General features: G+C 32.7%; 1 protein-coding gene across 2 annotated transcripts in view; it reads left to right on the forward strand.

Annotated features, from left to right (window-relative positions):
* Positions 1-1,208: 1,208 nt before the first annotated feature.
* Positions 1,209-17,516, forward strand: part of LOC144834902 (uncharacterized) — a 69,234-nt gene continuing 52,926 nt past the window's right edge. Inside the window, exons 1-3 of one of the 2 annotated variants that reach the window (XM_078689885.1) lie at positions 1,209-1,345; positions 1,702-5,277; positions 11,686-11,771. In XM_078689885.1, coding sequence (XP_078546011.1) covers positions 1,890-5,277; positions 11,686-11,690 — 3,393 coding nt within the window. In that variant the 5' untranslated portion in view covers positions 1,209-1,345; positions 1,702-1,889 and the 3' untranslated portion in view covers positions 11,691-11,771. Of the gene's footprint in view, positions 1,346-1,701; positions 5,278-11,685; positions 11,772-17,516 lie in introns of those variants that run through there. The other variant, XM_078689884.1, reaches the window with a different exon arrangement.

Genomic DNA, 17,516 nt, shown 5'->3' on the forward strand with positions numbered 1-17,516 from the left:
AAGTTTAAAACAGTATCATTCTTTCATATACAATTATAAAATATTTACTAGCGCAAAAAATTGATGAGCGCCCTCTATACATTTTAGTATTTTACTCGAATATATAAAGCATAGAAGAAAATAGAATTTTATGCTAAAAGGAATCAAACATTTTATTTTTTATAAAATACCAAAAAAGGTAAGCTGTTTTTGTAATTTTATTTGGCATCCAGCGAAGCGAACTCACAAATCACAGTAACTAATTACAGTAAGTCTGTACTTAGTCTTAGTTTAGAGAGAAACAAAGAAGAAAGATGAAGAAAACAAGAAATTAGTCATTAGTGTAAATTTACAGAATTTTAATAAAATGAGTGACGTACTAAACGTAACAATGGATTCTTGGTCGTTGGTAAATACATGCCAATGTAGTTATAAGTCTTTTACCCAGGTACGGTAAGGTGGTCATATGTATGCAAATTAATATTAATAATGGGTGCAACATTAATCTAATAATATATAAACTGAGAGCTGTTATAACATGTGATTATATTATTATTATACTTCACTCTATGAAACGCCAGCTCACGTTTCACTCAATCACATAATGAGGATTTCAATTCAAAAGATTTAACAGAAAGATAAACTGTACCTTAACAACAGATGGGCGGAGCTTAATTGAGTGGTGTAGTATGATTTGTGTCGACGACACGCGTGTAGCCAGTTTTATAGCCCATGTCAATCAATTTAAACAATTTGCATAACGTTATAATGCTCAATAGACATAATCTCTTCCTGCGTGAACAATTAAAAGATTTTGTCCCGCAGGGTGAGAAAATTTCCCGCCCACTTCTTTTCATTGAGTATTTTCAAAGGTAATTAGTGCCTTATCCTCATCGAGCGAATACAATCCAAATTCTGTGATGTGTGAACTTGTGACCTCTTTTCCAGGGCTACGGGTTCCTCGAAACTATCATAGGTATAGATTATTCCTATAAAAACAAAATGTGTTCATTATCTTAAAATTAACATAATTATTTATATTATGTATTATAAATTAATTGTATATATAAAATTAGAATAATTTTTTTGTAATAATAAAAAAGTTAGATTGACAAAAGAAAATTATAAACTTTCAAAACCCCCTCTTAGTAATTTGGAATAGTCTAAATTATAATTTCTGACATGCGTAGAAATGAAATGAAATGTCGGTGTACACAGTTGAACACCGAAGGAATGTTGTTATACCGCTTCAACGAACCAATTTTCGTTTAGTCTGTCTGTAGAAAGAATAACCCAATGAAAGGTTTTATGGTTTAGTAGTGAGAGAATCATTAACGGTACGGAGTAAAGGAAAAACACAAGCAAGGTTAGTAGAATCTACGACTACATTTTACTGTTATTTTCATCTCTGCTCCTTTTTAAAAAATGTTAGACCAATGAGCTGCTTAGCCATGCGTAACGAGGTTCTTGACTTTTTCGTGAGTGAGTGACAGGCTCACGAAATTCTGATGAGGAGGGTAGCCCAGGCAGGTGTCTCCACCTTTCGAAAGCTATTAATGTTTCTCTCTGCTTTATCACGTAGACATCGTCATATCTCCTCTCTATCAGTTAGACATTTTTATTAGTTGCGTGATCTTGATGTCACGTTACATTGTTTGTGGAACACTGTTTTATTATTTAAATTCAAACCAACATTTTAAATGATAGTATTTTCTTATTCAGGTTTTTTGCGTGGTGTTTTTTCGAGACGTGACGCAACAGTGGTTTATTTAATTGAAGACCCACTTTTCATCAACAATGGACTGGAATTATATCGTCTGGACTATTTCTAGGATATGATAAAATTAAAAAAAGTGGATTAAATTTGGTGAAAACTTAAGAAGAATTAATTGTAGGAGAACTGAGAAAAAATGTTTAACGCACACAATCAAACTAGAAATTGTGGAGGAAACTTTGCGATAGGTCCAGACCAATCTAGCATGGGCCAGAATTACGGACATTATATGGCAAACATGTACGATGGATATCAAAATAATCCCACACATGTGAAACAATATCCAGGAAATGTTGGGAATGATAATTTTTTAGCTAGTAGTACAGATAATAATAGTGGTGTATCAGGAATGAACAATCAAGCTGGCATTTTTAATAATGTTGATAACTTACAATCGCAAAATTATTCTTCATACGCTAATTCTGGATATGGTATGGCTATTCCAGACAGTGTCGCTACACAAAGCCGTTCATTTTCCATTAATTCTTCTGCTAATAATGACACTTTTGATCAGACAAAACCAACAGCAGGATATGGTGCAGGAATTCCAGGAAAGAACTTAGGATATCCTATGGGCCCTGGGCCTATTGGGAGTAGACGTGTGTCAGCTCCAGCAGGATCAGCTCAGCGAAATTTCCAGCAAAGAAGTAGTGCTTTTACACAGCAGGATATGACATTTCCTGGTTCCGATATGAACACTGGTTTTACACAAGACCACCAAATGGTACATTCTCTGACGCATAGGAACTATCCAAGTGAACAATATGGCATGCATCAATCTAATATGTACAGTTCTAATGAACTTCCAATTAGTAGTGGTGGGAATTTACAAAACTATCAAAAATATCCGTCGTCTTATTCAAACTCGAGTATGGGAATGCGGGCTCAAAAAGGTAACTACAGCATGACACGAACCGGAGTTTACCCAGGTGGCGCATCTACGGCAATGACTCGTACGACTTCTCGATCTACCATACAGCGAAGTTTTTCTACGGGTAGAGTTGACGATAGAATGACTGCGGGTGGTGGTCAGTTATTGCCGAGTGGCGGTAGTGGTCAGTTACTACCGAGTGCCAGCTTTGAGTTAAACAGAGGATTTATGAATGGAACTGAATTTGGAAATGTGCAAATGAAAGAGAGAGTTCCTTTAATGGATTCTATGGGTCAACCATTAGCCAATCAAGGATCTCTTGATCAAATGAATCGTTTATCAACACAACGTTTAAGACATTATGGTCCAACCCCTGCTAACCAGGGCATGGATTTCTCAAATGTTCAAGGAATGGATTCTAGTTTTCCAAATGCAAATTTCAACCCTATGCAGTCAACACAACCTTTGAACTCTAACCCATCAACCTTTGACACTGGCATGACAAACACGATTCAGAATATAAGTCCGTCTGGTACAACTAACATGAACATGGATAGTATGGGTTTGGTTAATCAGACCGCAAACTCTGGATATATGAACTCGGGATTCCCAAACAATGAAAATTTCAACATTCCACGACCTCAACGATATCAGAATAAATCAGATGGTTATGGATCAGGATTACCTAACATGAACGGAACCGACATGATAGGTTCTTACGACCCGAACATTAATCATATGTCAATGGGTAAAATGAACTCTTCCAATCCTATGCAATTCCAACAACAACAAGCTACCCGCAGGCAGCTTGCACGTACTGATCGCATTTTTAGCCAGGAATTAGAAAAACTAGCAAAACTTTCTCGTAATCCAATGTCCGAACCATTTACTGCTTCTCCGATTGTTCCACCGATCGATTCAACGATGAATCCGCAAATAAACACTTTTCCAGGACCCACCGAAACAGTACCATCTCCAAACAGTTTCCCAAAGACAGCAATTTCGCCCGAGTTTCAACCCGAGCCACTACCTCAGCCTTCGCAGATACCTGAAAGTGACACGTTCATGCAGAACACGCAAATGAACCGTAAACCCACCAAACAGATGCAGAGTTTACCCACCACGCCTTTTTCGGAACCGTCTACGCCTAATAATCAAGCAACTACAACCGATATCCCAGTCTCGTCTTCACCAGTTAATAACACGCCGGTTTCAAATACGTTTACAAATAACGATGCTGGAGGTTTGCAATCTACCGATTCAAAAGTGGATGCCGAAGAACGTCAAAATAAACACTTGCAAAGGCTGACGTCGCATACTATGAAAGACAAACAATCTGACTCAAAAAATCAACAGGGTGATTATATCTCCCATGGTAACGCTGAAGGAAACACAGAGGGCAGCAGTCAAAATTGTATTGCAGCTTTATCGGCTGCATGTCGTAATATGATTGCTGTTATGGATAGTTCAATGCCTAAGCAGAAGACACCCACTCAAGGGCAAGTGAGCAGTTCCCTTCCAAGTTTTGAAACACTTACCACTACTAACAATACAACCCCGAGTTATACGAGTAATCCTATTGGAATGACGCAGAACAGTATGGCCAATAATAACGCTAATATGAATTCGTTTAACAATAATCAGTTTAATATGAACACGGATTATTCTTTTGGTGGAACGAACCATTATATGGGAGTAGATTTTCAAATGCAATATCACGACTTTCTTGAACAGTCTCTGCCCATGCAAATGACACATAAAAGACCAGATGAAAAACCAAAGCGTACTCGCAGAAGGAAAGTTTCGGAGGATATGTCCGATCAAATTTCAAATACAACTGGACAAAAACGGCGGCGATCTAGAAAAAAGTCGCAAAATCCACCAAGTGTAGATTCTATCGGCACGCCGCAGTCCACGGATAATTGTACCACCCCAGCTTTAAGTGATAATTTTTTAGATGAACTTACAAATACTGGAACTTGTAACACACCCATGCAATCAATGTCATTTGGGTCTTTAAATCCGCATACGCCAAGTCCAAATTGTGTGAACTCTAAACCGTCACCGTGCCAAGATGGTTTATCGGGAAATTTTGATCACTTTGAAAGTGTATTTTCTCCAGATACCACTGCACAAAGTTTACCTCAAGAATCTGACGATGGAACAAATTGTGGACTGAATGTGAATACGTCATTAAATCCTTCTAAACCGTCAACCCCAAATCGACCAAGCTCTAATTATTCGAACGCAAGTCTTCCAATTGTCAGTCCCAAGTCAGGGTCTCATTTCAACTCGCAACCAAATAGCCTTCCGACCTCCACAAGCAGTGAGTTTAATGTATCCCAGGTGCCCAATGAAAATGTAATGCAAGAAGCTGGTAAGGACAGTGCGCATCCTCTTGAAATTCTCCAACAACAAATTCAGATACAGCGACAGCAGTTCAATCTTGGCGATACACGATCTATAGGTAAAGACTCATCGACCGTTACAACCTCCTCGTGCAACAACATCAACCGTTCATCGGACATTAGTGTTGATGCTTTGATTACGGACAAAAACTCTGCTTGGTATATGACAAATGATTCAAAGAAAGATGAAGTTTTGTTACCGTGGGAGGACTCGAAGAAAGCGCCCTCTACCATACCAACGAAAGGTAGGCGGCTTCAAAGTCTTATGTGTATTTCCTGAACAGAAACTCAATTCATGGAATTTAAAAAAAACATAAATTTTAAACAATGGATTACTGTGAACTAAAATTGAATATGAATTTTTTTTTTGAGACAATGTTGTGTGAAATCAATTCTTGCTGAAAAACAGTATCCTAAAGGATATAACTGAATATACTGTAGACGTATGGAAAATTATCTAATTATGAATTTTGATTGTCAGCCAAAGTTGTAACCATTTACATTTGTTGGAGAAACTGTACATGGATTTTTATTACTAATCTAAATTAAATGTCCTTGGTTTCTAATTTAGAAAAGTGATTACCAAATTTGGAAAAGGAAGCCACTAGAACTGCTTTCATACCTTACTTTGTCTCTTTATTGTCGTAATAGACTGGATTTAAAATGGATTGACTTTCTGTAAAACGGCAACTAATTTATACTTTCTTTTTCCTAAATCTTAAAAAGTAAAAAGATTATCTATTTTTCATAAAATAATCATTCACAACATTTGTAAAGTACTTTTTTCCCTGGAAATAAAAAAAAAGAAAGGTTTTTTTCTAAGTTTCCACTGAAACTATGTTGTTCCAGGAAGCATGTTTTTTTAGAGCTAAAGATTAATAGAATGTTGGCCCTTATAAGAACATCCGGTTTTACATGAATTCCGGTTTTATGTTCATCCGGTTATTGAGAGAGTAGAGTGTGTAGGTCTGCAAATTATATTTGCTATAAACAACTTTAAAATACTACAATATGGACTAGCTGTTTGTACAGGCAAGGAATTTAAATGTAGTGATTTACACTGTGTTCTGTCTAATTGTGGAAAGTAAACAAAATCTAACGAGACATTGTTTTCATTGTTTTAAGATTTTTACAAACCCTTGTACTTGGCGATTGTTCTGAAATGGTTGAATTGTTCAATGCCAAGGGCAATTGTGTGTGCAGTACAGGCATTTCAGATTCGCCTTTTGACTATTACCAAACTGTATGATGACTATTTTGGAAATTCTATCATTCTCTATCATAGGATTCAATTATTTTATTTTGTCAAGCACTTCAAAAATTGTCTTGCTTGTCACATATAAAAAACATAATAAAATATAACAGTTTTTGGCTTATCATATCTCCTCAACGTTAAATATTATACAGTATTATAATAGACGTATAGAAACCTATATATTGTAGGTGAAATACAAGTTAATGCCGTATAAAGATAAACATTTTTTAAAATTAAATTTTTTTAAATCAATTCTACTGTAGGCCTACTTAACTGGAGATTTCAATGATTATTTCAAACTCCAGTGAATTCAGACGTACAGTACTGTGGCTTTATTAAAAACATTGTACACACTACCACTGTATTGCAGAGATTTGAACATTTTGCATTTACCTGTTTTTACCCATTCTTTATGGTCCCAGACTTGAATTATGATAATTAAAATACGGATATTAATTCCATGTACAGTACAATTTTGTTAAATTTGTTCAACATCAATGATAAATTATATACAGTAGTAAAGTCATGTTTTCAGGTTGTCATTGTTTTTACCAAAATGGTATATTGGATGACTGGCTATTTGAACTTTTTCTTAAAAGATTGTTAAAAATATCCAGAACTGTCTCCAAAACATATTTAGAAATAAATTTTATAAACCCAGTTGCGTAGTATGTAAATAAATGTTAACTTTGCTCTGGTGTAGCAGTCAGCAGTTTATAAGGTTCAAAGGTTGTTGCTATAGTAACATAACTATTTTAGTTTATTCCAAGGATGTGAATATTAATATAAAATACTTTTAAAATAAAATATATAAAATTTAATTAAAATGTCTTACTGTTTTTGTATATACTGTACATGTTCATGAACGGCTAGTGAGCCTTAAAAGCACCTGACTCTCTCATAGTTCATACCATTTTTGTTGTGATTAATTTGTTTTCGAAGTTATAGGTAAATATACATTATTAGAAAAACTCTGAAGAAACCATAAAGCCATAGATTTTCTCCAAGAAGACTTACGTTTAATAAAAGATAAACATTTTAAAAGTATTTCATCAGTATGTCTAAATCAGCCAGTTTAATTATTGTATTTGGATATATGCTGCCAAATGTAATAATTGGTAATACTGTGTTTTAAAGCAATGATTAGATTGTCTCTGGAAAATCCTACTCTCCACACTAAACACCAGCTAATAACAGATTATTCAGTGGTTGCCCAGGGCTAGCAAATTATTCAGTGGTTGCCCAGGGGCTAGCAAATTATTCAGTGGTTGCCCAGAGCTAGCAAATTATTCAGTGGTTGCCAAAAGGAAACTGCATACTTTAACTGGCATTGTTCAATTCTAAATACATTAATAGTAAAGGACGTTCACCCTTAAATTTCTCGGTAAGAATTTTGTGTTTTTAAAAAGACCCCCTAATGTTTAAGCTTGTTGGCTATGTACAGTATGATGAGAAAGTTTGCAAAATACTGTATTATTAAACTGGCTTGGTGGTTATGATGCTTGGCTACCACTCCAAGGGTCCTGGGTTCAAGTCCCGTCACATGTCAGGATTTTTTCTAAGGACCAAATTACTCCACTCCCAAAGACTTGTAATAAGACTTTGTTTATGTAGAGCATCTTGTGTATATGTTTGTCTTGTGAACCTCTGAGGGTCCCTAATGATCAGCAATAGCTGGATGGATCACCCTCATTAAATATGGTTAAAAAAAAAAACTTGCTCAAAATACTAGAGTTTTCAATACATACAGTAGAGCACTTTAGTATCACAGTATACAAAATATTTACATAATGATTTGTTGATCATTTTAGTTAATAATATAATAATGACTGTACCTGTACATAATAACACACAATTTCAAATATGATTATCCTAAAAAAAACAGATAATTCATGGTCGTCTCTCCTTCATCATATGTACCGTATGGACAGTTTGTCTGAAATAAATTTGTCTGAATTTGAATTCAATTGATAAAAGAAAAATGATGAACTAAGCTGTGTTTGTATTTTGTACCTGCTGTCTGGATAATACATCACTATTATTTTATTAAGCCAAAATTGAACCAATTGATTGTCGACTATTATGTTTTTATCCGACTGCTAATGAAGCATGAAATAGATAGTCATATCTTAGATACACTGTGATTAAATCTTTGTGTCAGCTATGATTACAGTATTACTCATATTAAACGTATTGCCATGTAAACTGTTAAAGGTGTATTGGCAACTAATCACCATGTACTAATCCATGCATGATTAGGGGATTATTTGTTCATCCCTTTTATCCCATCTGAGATTTTAGATATTAGACCATGTAAAGAAAGGATTTACATAATAAAAGGCGGATTTATTTTGTGTATTTGTAGACAGACGTTTACTTGCAATAAAACACATCATTTATCTTCTTATTGCGATAACTTTAAATCCTAATATTAAAGTACTACTCAAGTTATAAATAATTATTTATTTTTTAAGAAATCAACAACAAAAATATTATAATAGAATCTGGAAAATTAGAAGGTAATTGCTGAATTAAGTTTAATCTTATTCAATGATTTGAAGACATTTTTGGATTTGTTTGGAATTTTTGTATTTATGGATCATGGATTCTTTCTACAGTCATTTATACAGTAAAGTGTTAGTTTTTTTGTTGAGTGGCTTTTCTATTAGTATTAGCTATTGTGTTGAACACCAAACAGAGTTCAGTTGACATCTACTGTACACACCTCGAAACACATTACAATTTTCTGATTTTGAAATTGTACAAATGTTTACAAAAACATTTTTTTCAAGCAACTGTAGTAAAAAAATTAAGCAGCTCCAAAATTTGAAACTTAAATAACACAGTACTTATGTGTGTACTTAATTTACTTTGTCACACCATCTACTTATTTTTCTATGAAAACATCATAATTATATGAAGAGTAATTTTCTGGCGTATTAAGGATATTAATATGTACAGCATGATTAAATCCTTGTGAAAGAATGCTGTAGGCACTAAGTAACCTTTGGGGTGTATAGGATACACCTGTATTTGTATTCACGTAAGAAAATATAAAACTATTGTGTAGACTAACACAGGAAGTTTGTAGAATGGATTTCAAAGCGACGTAATCGCTCGAACGCAAGCTATGCAGCTGATTTTTTTCTTGCTAAGTTTTGATGGAGAAGATCGCCGATGAGTTTATGTTGAATGTAGAACGTTTTAAGCTGGTGAATGCTTCGTACAACCTAGGCTTCTTTCGGCATACCATCGATCAATGCTTGCCTTAAGGCCAGCCTTCCTACACACTACATACTCAACCCTACTGTTCAGAAACATTTACATTCTTGGCTACGCAGACAATAAACAATCTTCGAACGGACATACTTATACATTTCAAAAATATCCATGTCTGCCGTAATCATTTCAATAATTGTTTCTTGGGGATATCGCCTCCTAGCCCTTGTTTTGTCTTTTGTATCCTCTAAATGTTCTCAGTTTTTGAAAGTGATCGATGCCGTTGTCTGCTTGGCTTTTTCTTTTATCGATTCGTACATGTATGTATGCCTGCAGAAAAGCAAAACAATTCAGTGAGCAAGTAGAGCTAAAAAAAAAAAATTGAAAACAAAACTACAATGGTGCTGTTATTGCTGTAGTATTTGACATGCGGTGTCGCTTTGCAGCATTTAGTACATATTTCACCAGCAGATACCATGTCTCTTTCCCAAAGTATCTTTCCAACATTTTGTATTTTTGTTTAACTCTCCAAAGTCTTGTCCGAGTTCCAGAAACCTCATGGCATCAAGTTTTAATTGTTTTGCAACTGGTTTTTTCTCAATATAAGGAAAACAGGTACAGTACTCATCCAGAATTATGGCTCCGACTGTGACTGCGGTGGCTTATGACTTATTTTTCTTAGAACTATGTTTCTGGAACAAACTTTATCATCAAATCTCCCAACAAAAATTATTTTTATTTAGGAACTAACAATCTATGGATTGGAATTTTTTGTCCAAGACAAATTGATTAAAATCAAAAAAGTCTATTTTGAACTAAATGGATAATACACCTCAGATTTAAATACTGTAAACTAGGTTGTTATGGCAACAACAATCATTATTTTGTTGATGCTTAAGGGCCTAGTAACCTAATTTTAAAACTGTGTCTTTTTTACCCAAGAAAAAATCTTGCTAGTATTTTAAAGTCCAGCTTTTAAGTGCATTCCATCCCATTTAGCATAGACATAAATTTAGACATCATTATTATATAAAACTAATTGAGTTTGAAATTAATTCAATCAAATTATGTATGGTTATTAATCTTTCATATTTCTAGTATATAATTTATAGCTGATTTGGCCACACATACCCTGAGGGACTTGAGAGTTGAATGAATATGCATCTCTTCATCTGCTGCTTAGTAAAAACACAAAAGACAACCATCAATATTTTCTTTAAAAAACCTGTTATTTCTACCAGTCATTTTTAGTGTGATTTCCGCTTAATTTTTGTTTTTACTTTCATAAGTCTGGAGTTTTATAATTAAACTGTATTATTATTATTATTTATTCCAGTATAACTAAGCAAGTTTATATAGTTACTATTTCCTTAAATGTTATAAAACGACTAGAATACTGTAGATTAATGTACCATACTACTAGTGGCTTTTGTATAGTAGTTGTTTGCTGTATGTCCAAGTCCTTACAAAATTAATCTATAAGCAACCCTAAAGCACAGGGAAGTTTAGTCCACCTATATTTTTATGATTTATTGTGAGACAGCACAATTTATTTAGTATACAGTCAAGATAAATACAAAATAATAATGTGAGTTGCAAATAAAACCGTAAATAAGGTTAAAACCAGAAGAAAACAATTTGTCTTGTAGTTGTTGTATGCAGTTAGGCCTAAAGTAAGTAAGTTTCTTTTTATGTAAGAATTATATAAACAAAATAGATACTGGTAGCATTTAAGAAATGCGTTGTAAAGTTAGTGATGGATTCACACATGCTATTTTGATAAAACCCCATATATTTTATTGAGATTAACTTGATCTTGATGATCGTAATTATAAAACCATTTAATTTTACTGAGTCCTCAATAGAAATAAAGGTGTTTCTTTCTTCTAAGTTGTCAAAACTTAATAGCTTTTTAATTGAGTGTATGATGGATACACTGTAATATTGACCTATTAATATTAGTTAGCATAATAAGAAGGAGCTACAGTAGTCACTAAAACTCATATTTAAAGTATGAAGCATGGAATTTCAAGTGGATCAAATTCCACTGAAAATAGTCTACAAACTGGAGCTTATTCTATCGAGTTATTGTAGTAGAATTAACACAAAGTGCTTTATTTTGGCTATTGTAGGAAGCTACATTGACTTGTAAAGCGTTCATTCTTTTGTGTTTTGTCAGCTTAGCCCTGAGGCAGTAGGACAAAAGACTGGTGGAATGCAGCAGAACATACTAATAGGCATGGATGCAACCAATGGAAACAAGCAACAAGAACATGCAAAGAATATGCATACATTATTAACCTAAAAAAAGAGGTCTTTCTGATATTTCAACCCTCCCTGTTTGATTTGTTTCTTCTTTACCAAATATCTCAACATTTTCTATAAAAAAAAGGAAACTCCCCAAAAAAGAATCATATTTAAATATTATTCAAATGCGTATTCAGAAAACCAGAATTCCTGGAAAAAACCTGGCATTTCAGGACAGCCCAAAGGTGTCCAATATTTTATAGTTAACTGTAGGCCTATGCATCCACATTATATACTGTAGTCTGACATATTTTCTCTTTTGTATTGAACTGCCAGTTATAGTACTAAATTGTTTGTTATTATTTTTGATTCATTACATAACCTACCACCATTATCAGCAACAGAATGTTAATAACTATTTCATCCTTGTATTCATTCTTAAATACAAGAAAACCTTGAATAATTACTTTTACATAATCACTAATTAAATAGCATTTAGCATCTTTTTATTTATTGGATGGAAGCTCAGACTAACTAATTGACTGGATTTTGATTTTATAGTTGTGTATAGCTATTTACTGCAGTAATGGAGGAGCATACTGCATTTGGAGCAAAAAATGATTGATACTTTTAGTACGATGATTGATTTAGTAGGTGCTTGTCATGTAAAAAAAAAAAATCATAAACTGTGGAAGAAATAAGAACCCAGAAACGGATCAAACATTTTTTAAATGGGGATCACCGAGTAATAATATTAATAGTCTGTCAAAAATAGATATCAAAAAGTAGTATATTTTTATTTTCTCTCTAATAAAGAACCGACCCTCGAACCACAATTCATAGACACGCTCCCTTAGCCTTCATTTTACTGTACTTGGTAGATTATTACAGAAGTAAAGATCAAAGATAAATGGTGAGGACATTTACAGTTTACTCAGTGTCTGATCTAATCTTTGTTTAACATCAAACATTCAAAGTCCACTTGATGGTTATAGATTGAAAACTGATACCAATTTTTAATGCATTAAATAGCTATAAAAGTGCTTATGTAAAGTACTTAGTTTATAAGTCCATGTATTAAGTAATGTAAATATCGCCTTGAGTAAATAGTAGCTATCATTAACTAAATGTACACAGACTACAATTTAGGGATGGGTGTAGTCTTATTGACCTTTGACATGCTATTCTGATATTGAAGAATATATTTTTTTGTTAGGGAAATTCCCCCTATAAAAATCTTATTTTATGAATGATGATAAATTAAGTTTAAAACTAAACCAAATCTATGCTATATTAGGTTAAGACCAATCTTTGCTGTATGTATAGTAGAATGTTGAGCTTTGACTAACTATACTGAATACTATGGAACGCCGTTTACGCAACATTTCGATGATATGAATTGAATGGCGCGATATACGAATGAAATGTTTTGATATGAATTAAATGGCGCGATATATGAATAAAATGTTTTGAATTGAATGTTTTGAATTGAATGTTTTGAATGAAATGTTTTGAATTGAATGTTTTGAATAAAATGTTTTGAATAAAATGTTTTGAATTGAATGTTTTGAATAAAATGTTTTGAATTGAATGTTTTGAATGAAATGTTTTGAATGAAATGTTTTGAATGAAATGTTTGAATTGAATTGAAAAGTCAAACTATTGGCGGCGTATGTCATTCCCGCTAAAAAAAATACAAATATGATGCGTTTTTATCTTTAATTAATTTGTGTACATGTCATCATTAATACATTTCCTTTCTTTTATAATCTTATACATTAATTATACTTATGTATTTTTTTATACATACATTATCAATTAACAAAAATTGTTTTCTCTTTTTAACAAATAACAATCTTTTTAATTCTTGTTTTGCTTGAAAATAAATACAAAATAAAATGCGTTTTATCTTTAATTAAACCGTTTTAGTATTGCTTTTATATTAGAGTTAAGGGAATAATATTATTAATATTCATTCCAAACAACTTGGCGTATATAACAAAAGGAGAAGAAGCTAACCCGGCCGGCTTAAGAGGTTGAGAGAAAAAATCGTAAGCGAGAATGACATACGCCACCAATAGTTTGACTTTTTCAATTCAATTCAAACATTTCATTCAAAACATTTCATTCAAAACATTTCATTCAAAACATTTCATTCAAAACATTTTATTCAAAACATTAAATTCAAAACATTTCATTCAAAACATTCAATTCAAAGCATTCAATTCAAAACATTTTATTCATATATCGCGCCATTCAATTCATATCAAAACATTTCATTCGTATATCGCGCCATTCAATTCATATCATCGAAATGTTGCGTAAACGGCGTTCCATAGAATACAGCATTGTACTGTAATCTTTAAAATTGAAAAATAAGTGTTTATGCATGTTTTCCAATAAGCTACAGGGTGGTTTTAGAACAACTACTAAAGTGAGAATCATCACAATGCCTGTGCCACAAACATGACCACAAACAAGCATGAGGTCATTCACCAGCCGTTTACATACTAGAGTATCTCCTTAGTACAGGAATTGTAGAATGTGTATTTCCTGTTGTTAAAAAATAAGCCTCAATCAGGAATATCCATAAAAATACTGTAGGCCTGTAATGTATTGCATTGATTCCTTAACATCAGAAGACAAACAGAATTATCTTCTTAGCATTAAAAGCTTTATTATTTTCCCGTCCATCTTTCACCCAAATTGTTCCAAGATATGTTCCATCTTGTCGCCTTCCTTCTTTTGATCATTAACTATCTGTTTCCATATTTCTGTACTAAAACAAAAGGCCAATTTACACAGACAGACAGACAAGCCGTAATGGTAATCGGAAAGCTTGTCCTACAGAATCTGTATCTATCCTGATCTGGTTTCTGCTCAAATGGTCGTCCGCTTCGTATTTTGTGGTCATTCTATTTTGTTTTCCGTTTACTGTTTCTGCTCGTCGATGTATGGTGGAAGCACTTTTTCTCTCGATGAAGATATCACCCTCATTTTATATTATGAATACTTACTCACTGTTGGAAGGCCTTGTTTTAAGCGCATTCCTATGTTGAACACTTAAAGTTCTTAAGTATTTAGTATAAGTACTTATGTTGAGAGAAGATGATGAGTTGATAAATGAAGAACATTAACCTGTAATTACACATAATGTATACATTAATGTAATATGGAATACTCCATCATTCAAATCTGTAACTTCTTCAACTTCCAAGATTATTGTGAAAGAAGAAATAATTTATCGGTATTATTAATGCATGGGATGGATTTAAAATGCCCATAAACAACTGATAGTGGATACACTATTTAAAATGCACATAAAAGCTATGTTTCCACACACTCTTTCTATCTACATGATATCTGATCATTGTGTTTACAAAAATGTGAAACAAAATGTGTTTGAAAATACCATTTTGAGAATTATTTTATCAAATGGTTCAAACGGGAATGTAACGTACAATTGTCTTAACGTTGTCATATCTTGTTAAGCACCATTCCAAACAGAATGTGCATTGCATACTAATACAAGGTCCAGAGTCTACTCTGGATTTGTCTGCAGCTTTGAAGTTTATGGCAAAAGGGTGCATTTCTAAAACTTTTCCTTAGATAACTCGATCATTACGTCCATAACAAGTTTTTAATGACCAAAATTTATAAATTCTTGCAAAACTGGAGTTTACCAGTTCAATGCTCAAATCATGTTATTCTCACGCAAAAATGTAAATTGTAATCTAAATTCTGATTCGTTTTTTCTCAATAGTTGTAGATTCCCATAAATATGACATGCTTATTTGTAATAATAATATTAAGATTTTGCAAAGTAACTTTGTTACCACCAACATTAATTTTTACCATTCTGGAAATGGAGAAGAGAAAATTGAAACTGTATATGTAATTAAATTGCTTTAATTGAAAATAAAGTCGAGTTATTGAACAGAAGCCTAATCGTACGCCTTGCTGGTATTATAAAAATTACTACCGTGTTTGACAGAGCATAATTCAGTGTTCAAATATAATCCCACGTGCTAATGATACTCAACTCAAAAAATTGTAAGAGTCCAGTAATATGTGTTTTTGGTATATATTTTATTTTGAAAGACATAGAGAAACTCAAAATTGCTCGGTGGTATACTGGAAATAACAACAGAGATTCAATCATGGAATCTTCTGCTCGATATGCAGACATCCATTAGACCACATGGTAGGGTTCAGATCCAATTGGATAGTCACTCTTTTAAACACTTTCTTGAATGTATTATGCGCAACAGAGATCAAATTGATATGCTCTCATCTCGTTAATTATATGCACGTCTCTTGAAAGCACCAAATCATTGTCCTAAATTTCTTCCTAATAATACTAATAGTAAAGCCGGCCCTGAAAATGTACCCTTTAGAAATCTTTCTTTATTCTGGATATTCATTCAATATTTGTACATTGTTCTTCCTTGAAGTCCAGTTAACACTTACAAATTACAAATATAAACAATAAAAATGGAAAATTATGAAAACGTTTTTAAAGACTCCCTGAAAATGTACCCTTTCTCTATACTTCCATCTAAGAAGAACATAGATTAATAATATCAATCTGTCTGGTAAAATTCCTAGTGTTTGTTAACGATGTACCATAATTAATATTATAGTTCAAATAAAATTTTACACACTTACTTACACTCTCATCTAGGATTTAGAATAAAAGGAATGGTAGACATTTTACTGTACATAGATTTTTCTCATTGTTTTAAAAATCGATAAATGAATACAGTACCTGTCAAAAAGACAACATTTTTCAAGGCTGAGGGTTGAAAAGAATTATAATTCCAATCATACTGTACTGCATTCTATTTTATGAGTCTCTACTAACTAAACATTTCTTTGAATTAAGTTATATAACTTTTGTTTAGATCTATGTTTACGTAAACTTTACGTTAAAGGGATAAACTCAGTGAATATTCCGTAAATAAATGATGTGCCAGTAGATGAAGCAGTAAAAATGAGAAAGTTTAGTATAAATAACTGTCACTTGCTTGTTTAGGCTGTTTTTTTTTACTGAATACTATACTACAGTACAACCATTTGTTATGATCAAAATGAAAATAGAAAATAGTTTTAAAAAGTCATGTAGCTCCAAAATATGATGCAAATACCTTCATATGTCATGTTGGAACAGCGCTTAATTTTATATTTTATTTAATTTTTTTAAAGAGGCTTTTTTCGTGGAATAGGCCTGCTTGATTGGAAAAATAGGCTTGTTCATAGGCCTGTTTTATTTTAAGATAGGCCTGTATCTTTGCTATTATTGGCATTAGTTCTCAAATTTCAGTGCTGCTTAGCTTACTAGAAGGTCAGAGTAGCTGGCAATTTGATCCTAGTTTGCTGACTTGGCCTCAAGGAGAAGATTTCTACATGATTGTTCACACTGTAAAGAAATATTTTTCAGAATGATTTTGTAAATCTTTAATTATGAATACTGTCATACTCTCTTTTATTGTTGAATCTCTTGATAAGAATTTATTCACAATAGAATATTGATTGTCGTTTATCTCCATGACGAAGGGTTGGTTGCAAATTACAATTCTAGTTTGAAATGGTTTTTATTGTAAATTTAAAACTACTTTATCATTAAGTTATTTTGTTGACTGGCTGACATAAATTTAATCAAAATTCTTGTTCAAAAAATGAAATTAGCAAATACAAGAATATGTTGATTGATCATGACATTTGCTAATGAATGGTACTGTACATTTTAATTTACTATTATAG

Source organism: Antedon bifida, chromosome 2, assembly GCF_963402885.1.
Source record: "Antedon bifida chromosome 2, ecAntBifi1.1, whole genome shotgun sequence".
Lineage (NCBI taxonomy): Eukaryota > Metazoa > Echinodermata > Crinoidea > Comatulida > Antedonidae > Antedon > Antedon bifida.